Raw genomic sequence first — 16,327 nt, 5'->3', positions numbered from 1 at the left:
GAGAGCTGGCTCTGCGGTTAAGAACACTGACTGCTCTTCCAGAGGTCCTAAGTTCAAATCCCAGCAACCACATGGTGGCTCACAACCATCTGTAATGGGATCTGATGTCCTCTTCTGGTGTCTGAAGACAACTACAGTACACTCATATATAATAAATAAATACATCTTTTTTTAAAAAGGGGATAAAACGGATTAAGATTTACACTAAGGCTTTTTTTTTTTTTTCTGACTGAAGTGAGGTGATTTGGTTTAGTCTGTGACAAGCAGACTCCATAACATCTGGTATGTTAGTTACATCACATGACATCAGGTATGATGTCAGAAGAGTTCAGACTTAAGCATGCAACTCTCAAACCTATATGTATGATATGAGCTACACTCTCCAGTACCTTGCCTGCTGCCATCAGAAGGTCACTTACTGATGGTCTAATAAACCAGCATCAAATGTAAAGGGATTCTGGAGGGAAGATCAATATGTCACTCAAGTCCAATGACAGGCCTTGGATCCCATGTAAACTAAGGTCTATACTTTGTGTCATTAGGACAGTTCATGCATGAGCCAGACATCCAAATCTTCAATGAGAGACCAGGAGAGGAGCCAGGAAAACCCAAGGCAAGCATGGAGGTGAAAGGACAAAAGCTGACTGTCACCAGGTAGGTCTCTGATGCATAAGAAAAGCCACTTTGCATACTGTCAAACTTCCCAAGTTACTGACAATAGACACATATACCATATTAGCCAGAGGACACATCAGACAGCTCAGATTAGATGCAAATAACGACCATGTGTATTTGCGAGCACATCATGAAATGACACACATCTAGTGCTCTCATCTGAATGCTAGAGTCCCGTGGTCAGAAACAGAGTATCTGAAAATGGTGAGCCAGGGGAGAGATCATAAAATACCTAGGAGGCACAGTTCTAGAGAAGGCGTGTGCATTTTTCTGAAAAAGCTTTTTGGACATGGATTCAATGTATGCGTCTTGGGCAGTTTTTCTTACATGTATCACATCCGTGTGCTTCATTTCAAAGTGGGAATTGAGCACTCTGAGTACAAATTATAAATCCTCGAGTTGCAACCCTCTTCCTTGTTCAATTGCCTCTCTCAGGCTTCATTTGATAGAGTTTCAAAACATTTTGTCTTTTGATATTTTATAAAGCAATTAATTTTCCTTCTTGGAAATAATAGTACAGAAATGCCATCATATTCCATATAACTAAAATGTAACTTCGCAGTGATAATTAAACCACAAAATTGTGTCTGATACCTGCGACCACAAAACAGACACATGAAATAAACTTATGGATTCTGATTATACCACCCAATGGTTGGCTTACCAGACAGAAAACAATGGGCTACTAATAGACATCATTAATTGTGGTTGAAATTAAAGGTCAGGCACAAGGCCTGTCATTGGATGAGAAGGAAGGGTAGGCGGGAACAAAGTTTTAGAGAGAAGCAAAAAAGGAGGTAAGATGGAGGAAGAAGAGGATGACCCTCTGCGTGTCTCTGCATAGCTACAAGTTGTTAGGAATATGTTATAAAAAATAGATTTGTATAGGATTATTTGTCTTGTCTAGGTGGGCAAATTATAGCTCTGAGTTTATGGTGTGGACGTTTTATGAAGTGTAAAATTTACTGAGAAAATCATTTGGCTCTGAGTTTATGGTGTGGACGTTTTATGAAGTGTAAAATTTACTGAGAAAATTTGAGATAAAGCCATTGCTAAATTACAAGTTTCTGGAGTTTTGAATTTGTCGGGCTGGTTGGAGTGTAGGTGGAGTTCGTGGGTGGCCCTGTCGGGAAAGAGACTAACCAGAGAGAGGCCACTGATGAGATATATGTATATTAGTTCTATATGGCCTGCCAGTGCCGGAACTAACATGAGAGCAAGGGTCAGAGGGTACCAGGGGACAGTGTGGCGTGGAGCCACACTGGAACTGGTGGTCATTTTTTTTTTTTTTCTTTTACTATTTACCACACGTAACCATGGAGAAATGGTGAGACTCACTTAGCAATTGCCTTACAGCATAGGCAGTTCCATAGCAAACCATCTTTTCTGTGGCAAAGGGCAAACACTGAGCCCTTCACCTCCTGCAAGCCCCTGGGACCTGCCCACTGGTAAATGAAACTGAGCGGGTCCCACACCATTCTTCAAGGCTCACTGACGGCAGTGGGCTGTATGTATTTTATAAATAGTTTTTTTTTTTCATCCTCCAAGGGGAAGACTTGAATTTTCTCATAAATTGCTGGCATCACCTTTAAATAAAACACATCCACAAACTGAGGAGGTGCCTCGTCAGGTAGCAGGGTTAGCCCACAGCGCTGGGTTTTAGGTTTTTCCCCTTTAGACATTTGACACTGTGGCACCGCTGGAAGAATCCACAGAAGCCAACTTCTAGGACTGTCCTAATTGTCTGAGCACACACTGGGGACTGTGTTTTAGCACCAGCCCCCAGACACTGACATTTAACTCGTGGGAGTGGCAGGGGAGGGTAGAGGGGAGCAGGGGTAAGAAAGGCACCATGAACAGGAGCAGGGGCTGTTTCCAGCTCTGCCTTGTCACTGTTGCGTCTTCCCTAACCCCAGCACCATCTTCCTTCCAGAGGCATGCAGAAGGACTACAGAACTGACATAGTGTTTGGAACCGACGTTCCCTGCTGGTTTGTACACAACAGTGGGAAGGGTTTCATCGATGGACATTACAAGGACTATTACGTGCCTCAGCTCTATGGTTTTCTCAAACGGCCTTAAAGGTTTCTGGTTTTGGAAACTGTATGTGCACAGTTCTCTCTCGGCATTTTCTGCAGTTAGTTTCAGCAACTAGAAATAAACCCAGATATTCTACTGGCTAATGCCTGCTAACCCGTTAGAAAAATAAATATTTGCAAAAAAGACTCAGGAGTTTGTTTTCAGATGATGTGTTAATCAGTAACCCAGGACCTGGCTGGCCTCTGAGGTCAAGCCCAGGAACTGGTCTATACTGTGAAAATCCATTTACGGTTAAATGTCACCTCTGCATTGAGGATCAAACACTTGCTGCTACTTCATAGGGGGTCAGTTATGAGACTTGGGTGAACACAGACATAAAGAGGGAACATTACTTCTTCATGGCTGCTTTATAACAGAGGTTTACACTGAACTCTGTTGCAGGGACAGCATTGCCCAAATGGGACATACATGTACAAAAATTAGGGAAACAGTTCTATAGAATAGTTCTATATAAAAATCAACCCTCTACATGTAACTCAGGGGACAAAACTTTAATAGTTGGTATTTCAAGACTCATCACCTGTAAAAGTAACTTTATCTATAATAAATTGTTCATATATAATCTGTCTCGAGACTAGAAATGTGTTGACTTTTTTTCCATTTTAAAGGAATAATCAACCTTGCATTTCAAAGAAGGAAATTAAATTAATGGCGACAGTTGGGAAAAACAGCTTTCTCTGTAAGCAAGCCTGTTCATTGTTAGACAGTATGAACAATTGAGATCTCAGCCAACTAACATATGCTGCTATTCGTGAGGCAGACAGATTAACTACCTTTTTGTCTCATGTAGCTTGTAGTCACAAGCTTGGCCCAAGCAGCAAACACAGTTACCATGAAATCAATTAAATGTGCATCTTACCTTAAATAATTAGAAACCTTATTTGAGAAAAATATGTCTTAGCTGAGATTGTACTTTAGTCAGAAGTTTGTTTTTCAGTTTTTAAAACCGTGTTTTAAAATGATTGTAAACTAAGTCAGCTTTCTTTAGGGTAAAATCTGTGAATGTAAGAGTTGCTCAGCAGTGAAAAGTACTTTCAGCTTCTGCAGAGGGGGTTCAAGTTCAGTTTCCAGAGCCTACATGTCATTTCAGTCATCTATTACTCCAGTTCCATCACACACACACACACACACACACACACACACACACACACACACACATACACACACACACACAACTAGAGTTCTTTAAAAAACTGTAACTAAAACCATATACAAACAGACATATATGTAAGCATAAACTCTATAAATGACATAACCCAGTGTTCATGGAAAATAAAACAGTCCCTGTTCTCACAACCTATGAACCACTAGTTGGACACTACTGGATCTAATGTGTATTCTAGGGAGTTCTTTCTTCAATACGGTCCAGAGAAACCAAAGGGTGAACACACACGCAACTTATTTTATGTGTACAGGTGTTTGGCCTGCATGGATGTCTGGACGGCATGTCATGAAGTGCTCAGAAGGGCTGTAAGCAGGCACTGGATCTGGCACTTGAGTTATAGAAAGCTGAGCCATTGTGTAGGTGCTGGGAATGGAAGAATAATCAGTGTTCTTAACTGCTGAGCCATTTCAACACACTCTAAAGGCTTTCTTAATAGAGTGACATCTTTTTCTGTTGGTCTTATTCTAGTAAAAGAAAAGTGACTTCAATGACTTGTCAGAATCATTGTCAAGAATCAGGTCAAGCTTGCCTGACTAGAAATAGATGCTACTGTGCTTTAAGAATTTGCTATTTTTTCCAAATTCTCTATATGACACTTTAAAATAGTATTCTTTAATGACGGCAAAAATCCATCATGGTAACAAAGATAAAATGACAGTTTTGACACTTAAAAAAAATTAGATTTTATTATAAATTTACCCAAACAGCTATCCGGTAGTATTTAAATAGATGATTTTTTTATACGAAACAAATCCCCTAACACAGTAGAGTTACACAGTGCCTTGGCTAACATCAATTTGATGCCTTACAATTCCAATGTGTTGTTAACAAAACTCAAGCAAGTTTAGATATGTCTTCATATTGAATACCTTCTACTCTGCGTCCTTTCAAAGGTCCTGTTTCAATGACTATTGTGGCTGAAAAAGCTTTCTCATTGATGGATTCCAGAGTGCCTTCATTCCCTCTGTAGCCTCCATTTAAAACTAGAACTCTTTTCCCTGGGGCTGGAATGACGGTCTCTAAATGAGTCTGGTCCAGTTTCAGCCTGTCTCCAGAGTCAGTCATCTTTACCACAGCTGTGTATCTGTCAATCACTTCCTTAACAACCCCTTTCTTCTTGTGATATTTCTCCCCAAGCTTCTTCGTTATAATTTTCACAATGATCCCAGGCTGTAGCCAGGAGTCTGTCCGAGCAGTCCTTTTCTTTTCCTCCTCGATCTCCATGATCTCATCCAGGGCAGACTTCTTTTTCTTCTTGGCAGGCTGAGCCGAGCTCTGGGAAGACTCTTTCCGTTTCACGGATGCCGTGCTCCCCAGCATCTTCAGTGCACTTGGTCCCAAAGAGCTTGACTTAGATGTTGTTGCTCCTGCTGAGCTACCCGCTCCTTTATTCAGATTGAATGTAACTTTTTCTTCATCATTTTCTCGGCTTAATTCTGTAAAAACAGGTGTCTCCTGCTCTTTCCCTTCTAGGCCTCTTCTCACCTGCTCCTCAATGAATTTGGCAGTTTTTTCTTCATCATCAAGATCTTGCTTCTTCTTTTTCTCTAACTCCAGTTGCCGACGTATAGTTTCTGGGTCTCTGTCTATGTACTGAATGTACCATCCTTTTGGTGTCTCATCCACTTTACACAAGCCTTAAAAACAAAAAGTCAAAATTACGGCGTAATAGTCAGAGTAAACTACAAATGTAAGAATCCCACTTCTGCACATTTACCTGTTCAGTAACTTCCAATCCATATCCTCGAACACAAAGACCTGAGACAGGGAGCTTTCATATCCTTGCTTACACAGCTTGAGGTAACAGTTACCGAGGGACACATAAGGAAGTACTTTAGAACAACTGATCAGCTACAGCACAGTCCGTGCTGTCTGATGAATACCAAATAATCTGTTAACTTAGAATGTGGTAACACACTAATCAAAATATTGATGCCAAGTTCCTATCTTCCTAATTTCTCATCATAAGGATAAAGAGAAAAGAACACACTTGAGCACTAACCTCAGGATAGAATGGGAAGCATTTCCTAAAGGACTATAACGCTGAGTGATGGTGCTGCATGCTATAACCCTCACACTTAGAGGCTGAAGCAGGAGGATATCCGTGAGTTCCAAGCCAGCTTGGGATACATATTGAATTCTAGAGGAGCTTGGAGTACAGTGTGAACCATTGTCTCAACAAGTGAAGATAAAAAAAAGGAAGGAAGGAAAGATAAACATGAAGAGTAGAAAGTTATTGGCAGTAATAACATTTTAAAATAATAATAATAACTTAAAAATAAATTTTATTGGGCTGGAGAGATGGCTCAGTAGCTAAGAGCACTGACTGCTCTTCCAGAGGTCCTGAGTTCAAATTCCAGCAACCACATGGTGGCTCACAACCATTTGTAATGGGATCTGATGCCCTCTTCTGGTATGTCTGATGACAGCTACAGTGTACCCATATGTAATAAATAAATAAATCTTTTAAAAAAATCGTTTTTATTATTTTATTTGTGTATGTGTGATACACATGTTTATGTGTGGTGCAATGTGTGTATTTGTGTGATGTACACATTTGTTTGTGTGGAGGTTAGAAATTTTCAAGAATCTGAAAAGTGTGCCCTAAGAATGAATTTCAGGCGATCAGATTGCTAATAGTTCTTAAACAAAATGCAAATACTATGATTTGGATACAAACCGTCTCCCAGAGCTCATGTGCCGAGAGCTTGGTCTTCATTCATTGTGAAGTGACTGGATCCGGAGGCCCTGACTTCATAAGTGAATTAATTCATTCATGGACTCCTAATCTGTCATCACTGTTGGAAGGTCGTGGCAGGAGGAAACAGGCCCCCACTGGACCATGTTCTAGAAGGGTACATCTCACTGGGCCATGCTCTGGAAGGGCACATCTCACCCATGGTCTGGAAGGTACATCTAACCCGAACCTGAGCCATGCTCTGGAAGGGCACACGTCACCCTAAACCTCTGGCCCTTCTTTGCCTCATCTTGTCATTTTACTCCATCATGTGCTCCCTAACATAATATTTTTCCTCACGAGGGCCTAGCAGCAAAGGAACCAAGTGATCGTGAACTGAATTCTCAGGAACTATGAGTCAAAATAGATTGTTCTCGGGTGTTTTGTCACTGTGATGAAAAGTGCCTAACAGAGAATACAGTGCATTGTCAAAAGAAGTCCTCAAGTTGGCCACTGCGGCTGCAAAGCCTGTAAGCCTGGCACCCAGGAAGTAGAGGCAGGAGTATCACAAGTTTCAGTGCAGCCTAAGCTATGTAAGACCTAGCTTCCAGAGGAAACAAAACGACAAAAGTGGCTCACAGTAAGCTCACCTGAGGGACAGTACAGCCGCCTGCCTTTCTGATTGCCCTACATATCCTCGTTCTATAAAATCAGACAGAAACTGAAAATGGTGTCGTCCCTAGAAACTGAGCCATGGATCACCAGTTCCCGTGCCTCCTCTTACCCTCTCTGCCCAGCCACTTGGTAAAGTCGGTCAGTGTCTCCCACTGAGTGGCGTTCATGTGGATGTGCTCTCGGTGGCTGATGTATTCATTGTAGACAATGTTGTTGTGGACTCTCTTAGTGCCTGGAAACGAAATGTGACACTGGTGAGCCTGGAAAAACCCACACAATTATGAAATTATTATTTCCATAATATTGAAGATGGTTACCAAAGCGTCTCCTCAGAAGTTCCAGAAAGTCATTTCGGAATTCCCTAGTGAAGAAAGAGAGAGAGAGACAGTAAGGTGCTGGCTACAAACAATGTGCCATCTTCCTGAAGTTTGAGCAATCATAAACTTTAGTGACCAACTGTCTCACCGATCACCAAATTACCATGTGCCACAAACCTTTAAGTGAACAGAGAAAGATCTATAAAGATTGACCTTCAAAGAAAGGTGGTAAGTCAGCCTGGATGTGAGATGTTTGGCCTTAGTAAAGTTAGCACATGTCCTGAGAGGATCCATCCCAGGGTCCCTGCGCTGATGACTCCAGCATAATAATACTGCTCTGTCCAGGTGAGCAAAAGACACATCTCAACCTAGGTAGTTCCAATAAAGCCAACTAAAAATGACAAGTAAGAAGACATCATAAACAAATTTGAGGGCATTGTCAGAGGTGATTTTAATACGGACAGTAACAAAAAAATTGTAATGTTAAAAAAAAGTAAACCAGATTCTCTGTGCCTCACTGTTCTACAGACAGCCACATCTCCTCGTGCAGTGCCAGCCTTGTCCCTTAGACAAGATGGCAAAGGTTGGTGTGAACGGATTTGGCCGTACTGGGTGTCTGGTTACCAGGGCTGCCTTCTGCTCAGGATCTGACAAAGTGGATATTGTTGCCATCAACGACCCCTTCATTGACCTCAATTACATGTTCCAGTGTGACTCTACCCATGGCAAATTCAATGGCACAGTCAAAGCTGAGAATGGGAAGCTTGTCATCAATGGGAAGCCCATCACCATCTTCCAGGAGCAAGATCCCACTAACATCAAATGGGGTGATGCTGGCACTGAGTATGTTGTAGAGTCTACTGGCTTCTTCACCACCATGAAGAAGGCCGGGGCCCACTTGAAGGGTGGAGCCAAAAGGGTCATCATCTCTGCCCCTTCAGCCGATGCCCCCATGTTTGTGATGGGTGTGAACTATGAGAAATACGACAACTCCCTCAAGATTGTCAGCAATGCATTCTGCACCACCAACTGCTTAGCCCCCCTGGCTAAGGTCATCCATGACAACTTTGGCATTGTGGAAGGACTCATGCCATCACTGCCACTCAGAAGACTGCGGATGGCCCCTATGGAAAGCTGTGACGTGATGGCCATGGGGCAGCCCAGAACTGTTGCGCGCCCCACGTCCCACCGGCAGGAATGACGTGAGACAACAGGATTCTTCTGCGAACAACCTTTATTGTACAGTACTCTTGAACAGGGGACCACGTGGAAGGAAAATGCACTGCTTATAAATGCCCAGGAGACTCGTGTCGCTACTTGATTGGTGCGCCCTCCAGTAACTCATTAGCATGCCCCGAGAGCGGGCTGTGTCGTGTGTGGAACATGCGCACTGAGTCCCTCCGGCTGGACAACAGCTCTGTTTGCTGAGTCATCGGCGGGAAGCTGGCACCATCTTTGGGTGCGGCACAAACGGCTTCCAACACAGAACATCATCCCTGCATCTACTGGTGCTGCTAAGGCTGAGGGCAAGGTCATCCCAGAGCTGAATGGGAAGCTCACTGGCATGGCCTTCCATGTTCCTACCCCCAATGTATCTGTTGTGGATCTGACATGCCACTTGGAAAAGCCTGCCAAGTATGATGACATCAAGAAGGTGGTGAAGCAGGCAGCTGAGGGCCCACTAAAGGGCATCTTGGGCTACACTGGGGACGAGGTTGTCTCCTGCGACTTCAACAGCAACTCCCACTTTTCCACCTTTGATGCCGGAGCTGGCATTGCTCTCAATGACAACTTTGTGAAGTTCATTTCCTGGTATGACAATGAATGTAGCTACAGCAACAGGGTGGTGGATCTCATGGCCTACATGGTCTCTAAGGAGTAAGAAACCCTGGACAACCCACCCCCCAGGAAGGACACTGAGAGCAAGAGAGAGGCCCTTAGTTGCTGAGGTGTCCCATCTCAACTTGGTCCCCTACACTGAGCATCTCCCTCACAATTTCCATCCCAGACTCCCAGAATAATAGGGAGCCTAGGGAGCCGGCTCTACTCTCTTGAATCAATAAAGTTCCGAGGCACACACCCCCACAAAAGAAAAGTAAATCAGATTATAAAGACAAATGTTTTCTCTCATATGTGAAACCTAGATTTCAAGTTGTGTGTGTGTATGTGTGTGCGGGGGGGGGGGGGCGGTATGAAGACAGACGAGGAAGGGAGAGGAAAACGAGGCTAATGGAATACATGTGACATGACAACAGAAGGTTCCATTACCTGGAGGAGGGGGAAGGGATGAGACAAGCAGTGGAGAAGGGTTGGAGGGAGGCCAGCAGGAATTATCAATTATGAGTAGAACAGTACATTTGAACATGCCATTACTTTGCATGTTTTAAGAAACAATGTAACCTATACACAAACCATGTACAAAACAGGAAAGAGGTGAAAGGCTGGAAGGGAGAGAAGGAGGAAGACAGAGAAAACCATGGTGGGCGCAGGACCGTGACTCTCATGTCACGCTCCCCAAGCCAGCAGCATGCTATCACTTCTGTGACTTCACTGTCACAGAAACGTACAACCTATGGCCCCATTCAAGGTCTCCTGACTGAGAAGATGGCTGTGGGCTATGCCATTGTTTTAAACTCTAAGCTAATCTGTACACACAATTATTTGTAGAAAATCAGTGAGGAACCACAGAAGTGATTCATGTGAGAAATGCTGAGAACCATTACTGGGGCAGAAAGAACAGAAAGGCCTCAATTTCAAGGGCATCACACAGAATAGATAAGAGGGGTTCCGAGTGGACTAGGGGTTCTGTTAGCTGACAAGGAGGTCTAGTGGAGTGCACACTGAGTACTTCAGAAATGCTGACTCTGAGGCTGGAGAGATCACTCTGTGGTTTGAGTACTTGTTGCCCTTGTGAAGGACCCAGACTCAATTCCCAGCTCACAACTACCCTAATTCCAGTTCCAGGGGATCCACTGCCCTCTTCTGGCACCAGTCATGAGCATGATACATAAATGTACATGAAAGCCAAACATTCATACACATAAATTTAAATTTTAAAAATAAAAATATATAAATGCTAACTCTGAACAAGCGTTCAGAAAAGCAGAACTGTCAAGGAAAAGAAAAAAATCATCTGTAACTCAGGATGACTGTTAAAAATAAACATTAAGATTTAGGGGGAAAAAGATTTAGGAGATACCTGACCATAAAGGCAACAATTAAAAGGTTGTGACCTATGGTGACTCATGACCTAAGGTGACTTTAGGATGACACAAAAAGACCAGAGAATCACCTTGAAGAACTTTCTGATAACCAAGGAGCTAAAAAGAGGGAGCAGAATTAAGTGCCACAGAAAAAGGCACAGAGAGAAGTATGTCAGAGAGGAGTTACAAACGCGATCCACTCAAGACAGACCATGGACGATGAAGATGGGGAAAAGCCATAGTGACTTCAAGGGACAGAAGGGCAGCCTCCAGCACACAGTGGCATGGACAGGAGGGAGAAAGGGGGTCAAGGCAGGAAGTGTCTAGTGTGGCCACAGTGTTCTTTCCCAATGCGTGGCCTGAGCATCCAGTGGTATCCAAGATGTATTAGGAAATTCAGACTACTTTTGCATTTGTTGTTGTGGTTATCTCAGAGAGTAAAAGCAATGGAGGGAAAAAGGGCTTCGTGGAAGACACCTGTCATCTCAGCACTAGGGAGGTTCAAACAAGAGGAATGACCTGAATCTGAGACCAGCCTGTACTACATAGAGAGTACCAAGTCGCCAGGACCACATAATAAGACCTTGCTTCAAAACACAAGTGAATAAATGAATGAATAATATTTCCAAGATGGAAGGTAAACACACCAGCAGCTAAGCATCATCACAGGTAGTGGGTGATCTCAAGCATCCAACAATGGATGTACTCTGTAACACTATGCCAACAACTGGAAAACTAAGACAAGCTTTATCTAGACAGTCCCCATGGAGCAGTAAAACCTGTTGTCTATACTACAGCCCAGCCTCCAGTGCCCCCATGCTAACACCGTGGGATGGAGGTTACAAGTGAACAGCTGCCACTGTGCTCACAGCTACAGCGAGGAAAGCAGCCATACCGGCGAGCTGGGAGCTGAATCACTCTCGAGGCATCGAAGACCAGAAGACACATAAGCTACCATTTTTCCTAACTGGGCACTTGGCATACACGTTCTCAAAACTAAAGTAAGACTTTTGCACTAGTATAGGAACAGGCAATGCGCTGCCGATGACAGGACTGAGGCGTGAGTCAAAAGCGAGGCAAGTAGGCCCTGCTAACGGGAGGTACCTCTCCACCAAGAGCTCTTCCAACAACATCGGTGCTGCTATTAATGAGTGCCCTTAGATGACACTGTGCAATAATGAGGTCACTATTGGAAAGCAAGGGAAGTTTTTGTAACCCAGTCAAGTCAATATTTTTCAAAAGACTAACATGCATTCATTCTAAGACCTGTTGGGTGTACAAGATCCACCTAAAATGTAGATCAATGAATTATAATTCAACAGAATATACATGCTCCATGCCCTGGATTCAGATTCAGTGTTATAACTACTCCAAGAGCCTTGCACACACTACCTCAGTGCAGTATCTTTGGGAAGACCATAAAGTGCATTTCTCATCTAACAAACCATCTATGCTAAGGCTGAATTTCCTTTATATTCCTCAATCAAACAAAATTTGGAACAGACTAAATGTGCAAGGAAAGGTGAGAATCCAGTTGCCTTTTAAGTGAGCTATTGAAGACATTTGAAAAATGAGAAATATATATTTTTATATTTGGAATATAGTATGTTGACTTGGTTTGGTTTTTCTATTAAAAATCTCAGCCAAGTATGGTTGAACACACCTATAATTCTAACATTTTTGAGACTTAAGTAAGAAGATTTAAGTTCAAGACTGTCCTTGGCTGCACAGTTAGACCCTATCTTAAATCAAGAAAAGAGAAGGGGGTTGCAGGGAGAGACTGGAGAGATGGCTCAGCTGTTAGGAGTTAAGACTACTCTTCCAGAGGTCCTGAGTTCAATTCCCCAAAGCCACATGGTGGCTCACAACCATCTGTAACGGGATCTGATGGCCTCTTCTGGTGTGACTGAGGACAGTGACAGTGTACAGTCTAGATATTGGCTCTCCCCAGGGATCCGCTGTCTCTGTTCCTGAACACTGGGATTGGGGGCTAATCGCCATATCTGTTTGTCTGGCTGTTCTGTGGATGCTGGGGACTGCAACTCTAGTCCTCAAATGGGGTTGGCAAGCACTTTATTTGAGGAGTCTTCTCCCAAGTTCCCATTTTATTTGAATATAGGCTAAGTATACTAGTATTTTTAAGTGGACTGTTAAATAATATTTGTAGTTTTTCCAGATTTAATTTCAAACGGTGACACATATAACCCACAGAAACAAAAGCCTCAGAAAGATCTAAAAGTTTAAAAAAATACACTAATACTGTTAATAATTATCAGAAAAGCTTTAGAACTAGACAAGCTTCTGAGCCCTTTATAAGTATTAACTCACTTAATCTTCTTCCAGTTCTACACAGGAGCCCAAGAGTTGAATGAGGGCCACTTCAGCACCATCACACCCATGATGTACCTAAAGCACAGGAAACTCACAATGTTCATCCCCAAGTATTGTCCCAAAGCCCCTCAATGGGGAAAGCTTTGAGGCCAGGCAGGTCCGAAGGGAAAGGCAGGAAAACAGTTCTAAGATACACTGCTAACAATGTCACATTGTGGTTAATCTCAAAAGAAGATAAAGACTGAGCAAAATGATGACTACATCTGTCTCAACACACAAGGCGCAACGATCTACAATATATACAGTATAAAGCACTTCTCTTACATGCCCACCGAGTAACTTTACCAGGTAAGTATGTCTTTGAATTACTTACTCTGAAAAGTAATCCATAAACTGCTGAGGATTTTCTGAAGCCAGCAACAGTTGTCTTTGATGAGATTCAGACATACAGTGGCACTTAAAGCCATTCTACAAAATATGTAAAGAAGGTGGTTAAATTCTCTCCGCAGCGTCACTGTGGGGCTAGAGATAGTTAAGTGGTTAGGAGAACAAGCTGCTCTTGCAAAGGACCTAAGTTCAGCACCCAGCACCTACATCAGGGTGCTCACAACCAATCGCCTATGGTACCAACCTCAGGGATCCAGCACCTCCTCTCGTACACACAAAGAAATAAAAGCTTAAGAACAACACATGTCTTGGTATATTTCGTCTACCTATGTTTGTACCTGAAATTTCAATAGAACATATGTAGTAGAAATGGACTAATATATATATTAGAAAGGACTCAATCCTGGGAGTTAGAAGGGAATTACCAAGAAAGGAAAATAGTTTTAAACTATTTTTTTAAACCAAGAAGTAAGGAGATAGGTATGGGGGCATATGCCTTAAGCCTCAGTGTGGGGGCTGTCTCTGCCTGTGGAGTGCTGCAATTCCAGATGTGTGTCATCACTTCTGGCACCTGTTTGATGATCCTCAGATGTTCTTCTAAAACTAAATTCTCATGAGAAGAGTACGCATGAGCAGTTCTTTTTAACTTTGTTTTCTTTGTAGGGCTCTGTTGATTCCAGCTGGCTCTCTTCAAGTACATTCACTCTTACATGTTCCCTCTTCTGTTCCTATCTTGAAATACGGGGGAAACTGAGAGGAAGGAAGACAGGAGCCATGATAACCTTTTCATCCCTTCCAATGCATTCTTCTGAGCTTCTAGAATTTAATAACATTTTGGTTTCATTTTGATTTATATTTTAATTTCTGGAAAGCAATACTGGTCTTTGATACCAAATTCCTTTAAAAGTAAAACTGAAATAACCATTTCTTTCAGGCAGTGCACAAATTAGGCAAAAATTGTAGGTGGCCCATGGATAAGTGAAGAGCTAAGGAGCAGGGTGGCGGTGGAGCACGTCATTAACCCCAGCATTTGGAAGGCTGAGGCTTCCACGACAGCCAGGGTTACACAGGGTTAAACCCTATCACGAAAAACAAAAGAAACAAATAAATAAGAAAGAAATGAGTGTGAGGAAGCCAGATGTTTGAAGCCAGGGTGCAACACCTTTAGTTGCAACACTAAGGAGGCAGAGACAGATAGATCTCGATGAGTTTAAAACCAGTCTGGTTTACAGAGCAAGTTCCAGGACAGCCAGGGGTACACAGAGAAACCCTGTATGGAAAAATACCAGCAGGCACAGAGTTTTGCAGTCCAGTCAGTGGCAGTGGTATGGAGGAGAGTCTGACATGAGTTACTATGAAGGTAGCATAGGGTCAGTAAAATGGATCAGTGGCTCAAGGTGCTTGGTGCCAGATGTGACAACCTGATTTCAATCCCTAGGACCCTCAAGGCTGGAAGGAAATAACCCTCTACATCCGTGGCTCCTTTATCTCTGTATGAATGTATCTGTTCACATTTGGTGCAACATGCACACATATAGAAGCACACATACACACACATCAAAATAAGATAACAGAAATATGGGGGGGGGGGGGTAAGGGATCAGTGGTAGAGCATTTGCCAGGCATATGTAAGTTCTTGGATTGAACCTGTAGCACTGCTTAATAAACAAGCTCCCTGGTCCCCATCCCCACCACGAGACTACTAAGAAAGTACTAATGTGAAGAGGGGTGGGTATATATCTCTGGTACCAGCCATTGGGATGCGGAGGCAGGTAGATCCCATTTGAGGCCATTCTGGTCTATCTACATGGTGAGTTCCAGACCAGTCAAAGCTACAAACTGAGACACTATCTCCAAAACAAAATAAAAATAAGCAAGTGTGTATCAGAAAAGTACAAGGAAATTTTATTAGGTTTGTTATATTTGTGGCATTTTGACATAAGTTGATAATATGATTACTTGTTATGTTGATCACACAATTAAGTTTTCAGGGGGTTAAGGTATACAGATATTTGTGTAATCTGCTATATTTCAGACAAAAAGCAAATATGGAAAACCACTTACGAGGTAACTCCCAGGTGCAATGGACTGCAAGCCTGTATCTTTGGAAATCCTTATGTTGAAACTCTTGGACAGCATTAGCAAGTGGAGGTTTGGGGTATTTAAGACATGGGGAGTAGTACCTTGTCTTAAAACAAAACAAAACAACAACAAAACCTCGGCGACAACCCTGCAGGCAGGTACAACTATTACCTCCACTTTACCAGTAAGAAGAAACTTTATTTGTCCAAGCCCATATCACTATTAAGAGGAGTAAGTTGAGTTCCTAATCTTGACCGACCCCACCAGGGAAGTCTAAACGTAAAACCTCAGTGCTAGACGGAGCCTAGCAAATGGAAGTGATCAGTGTGTGCTCGTCTGGTATCACTTCTGTGGAACTGGAGGGCGGCGCTAAGGGCTGTGAGGAAACAGACCCCAGGCGCCGGGCTGGATAAGACTGCGCGGGAGAGCGCTCCGGGCCGCAGGTACCAGGGTCGCTACCAGGACCCTCGGGGTCGCGGCCACCCTGAACCACTTACCTCGTCGCGGCATTGCTTTTGGCACATCTGGCAGTACCAGCGAAGCTTCTGGAGCCCTTTGGACTTAATCCTATTCGCGATGGCCTTGGGGCTCAGAAAATCCGACTTGCCCATGGCGACCCTGAGCGCTTACAACTGCGAAGCCGTCGGAAGCGGAACTGGATCCGCGCGGGGACAGGCGGGACCAAAACTGACAGCAGGAAATGGGTGGGGCCAGGG

The 16,327-nt window shown here is 43.2% G+C and overlaps 2 protein-coding genes across 2 annotated transcripts in view; one reads left to right on the top strand and one right to left on the bottom strand.

Annotated features, from left to right (window-relative positions):
- ITIH2 (inter-alpha-trypsin inhibitor heavy chain 2) overlaps nt 1–2,756 on the top strand; it is a gene marked incomplete at both ends in the record, with an annotated part of 34,250 nt that extends 31,494 nt beyond the window's left edge. Inside the window, 2 exons of the mRNA XM_080918040.1 lie at nt 548–654; nt 2,609–2,756. Coding sequence (XP_080774166.1) covers nt 548–654; nt 2,609–2,756 — 255 coding nt within the window. The remainder of the gene's footprint in view (nt 1–547; nt 655–2,608) is intronic.
- A 1,855-nt stretch (nt 2,757–4,611) lies between these two features.
- On the bottom strand, nt 4,612–16,222 carry KIN (Kin17 DNA and RNA binding protein; the record flags this gene model as incomplete). Its single annotated transcript, XM_080918322.1, has 5 exons — nt 4,612–5,576; nt 7,401–7,523; nt 7,609–7,652; nt 13,516–13,610; nt 16,109–16,222. 5 exons carry the CDS (start codon nt 16,220–16,222, stop codon nt 4,774–4,776), a joined length of 1,179 nt encoding a protein of 392 aa, XP_080774448.1. The 3' UTR covers nt 4,612–4,773.
- Between the last annotated feature and the right edge of the window lie 105 nt (nt 16,223–16,327).

The sequence above is a fragment of the Micromys minutus genome, assembly GCF_963924665.1.
Source record: "Micromys minutus genome assembly, chromosome: 6".
In the NCBI taxonomy this organism is placed as follows: Eukaryota; Metazoa; Chordata; class Mammalia; order Rodentia; family Muridae; genus Micromys; species Micromys minutus.
Note: the sequence above shows the minus strand (reverse complement) of the source record. Positions and strands in the feature narration are given on the sequence as shown.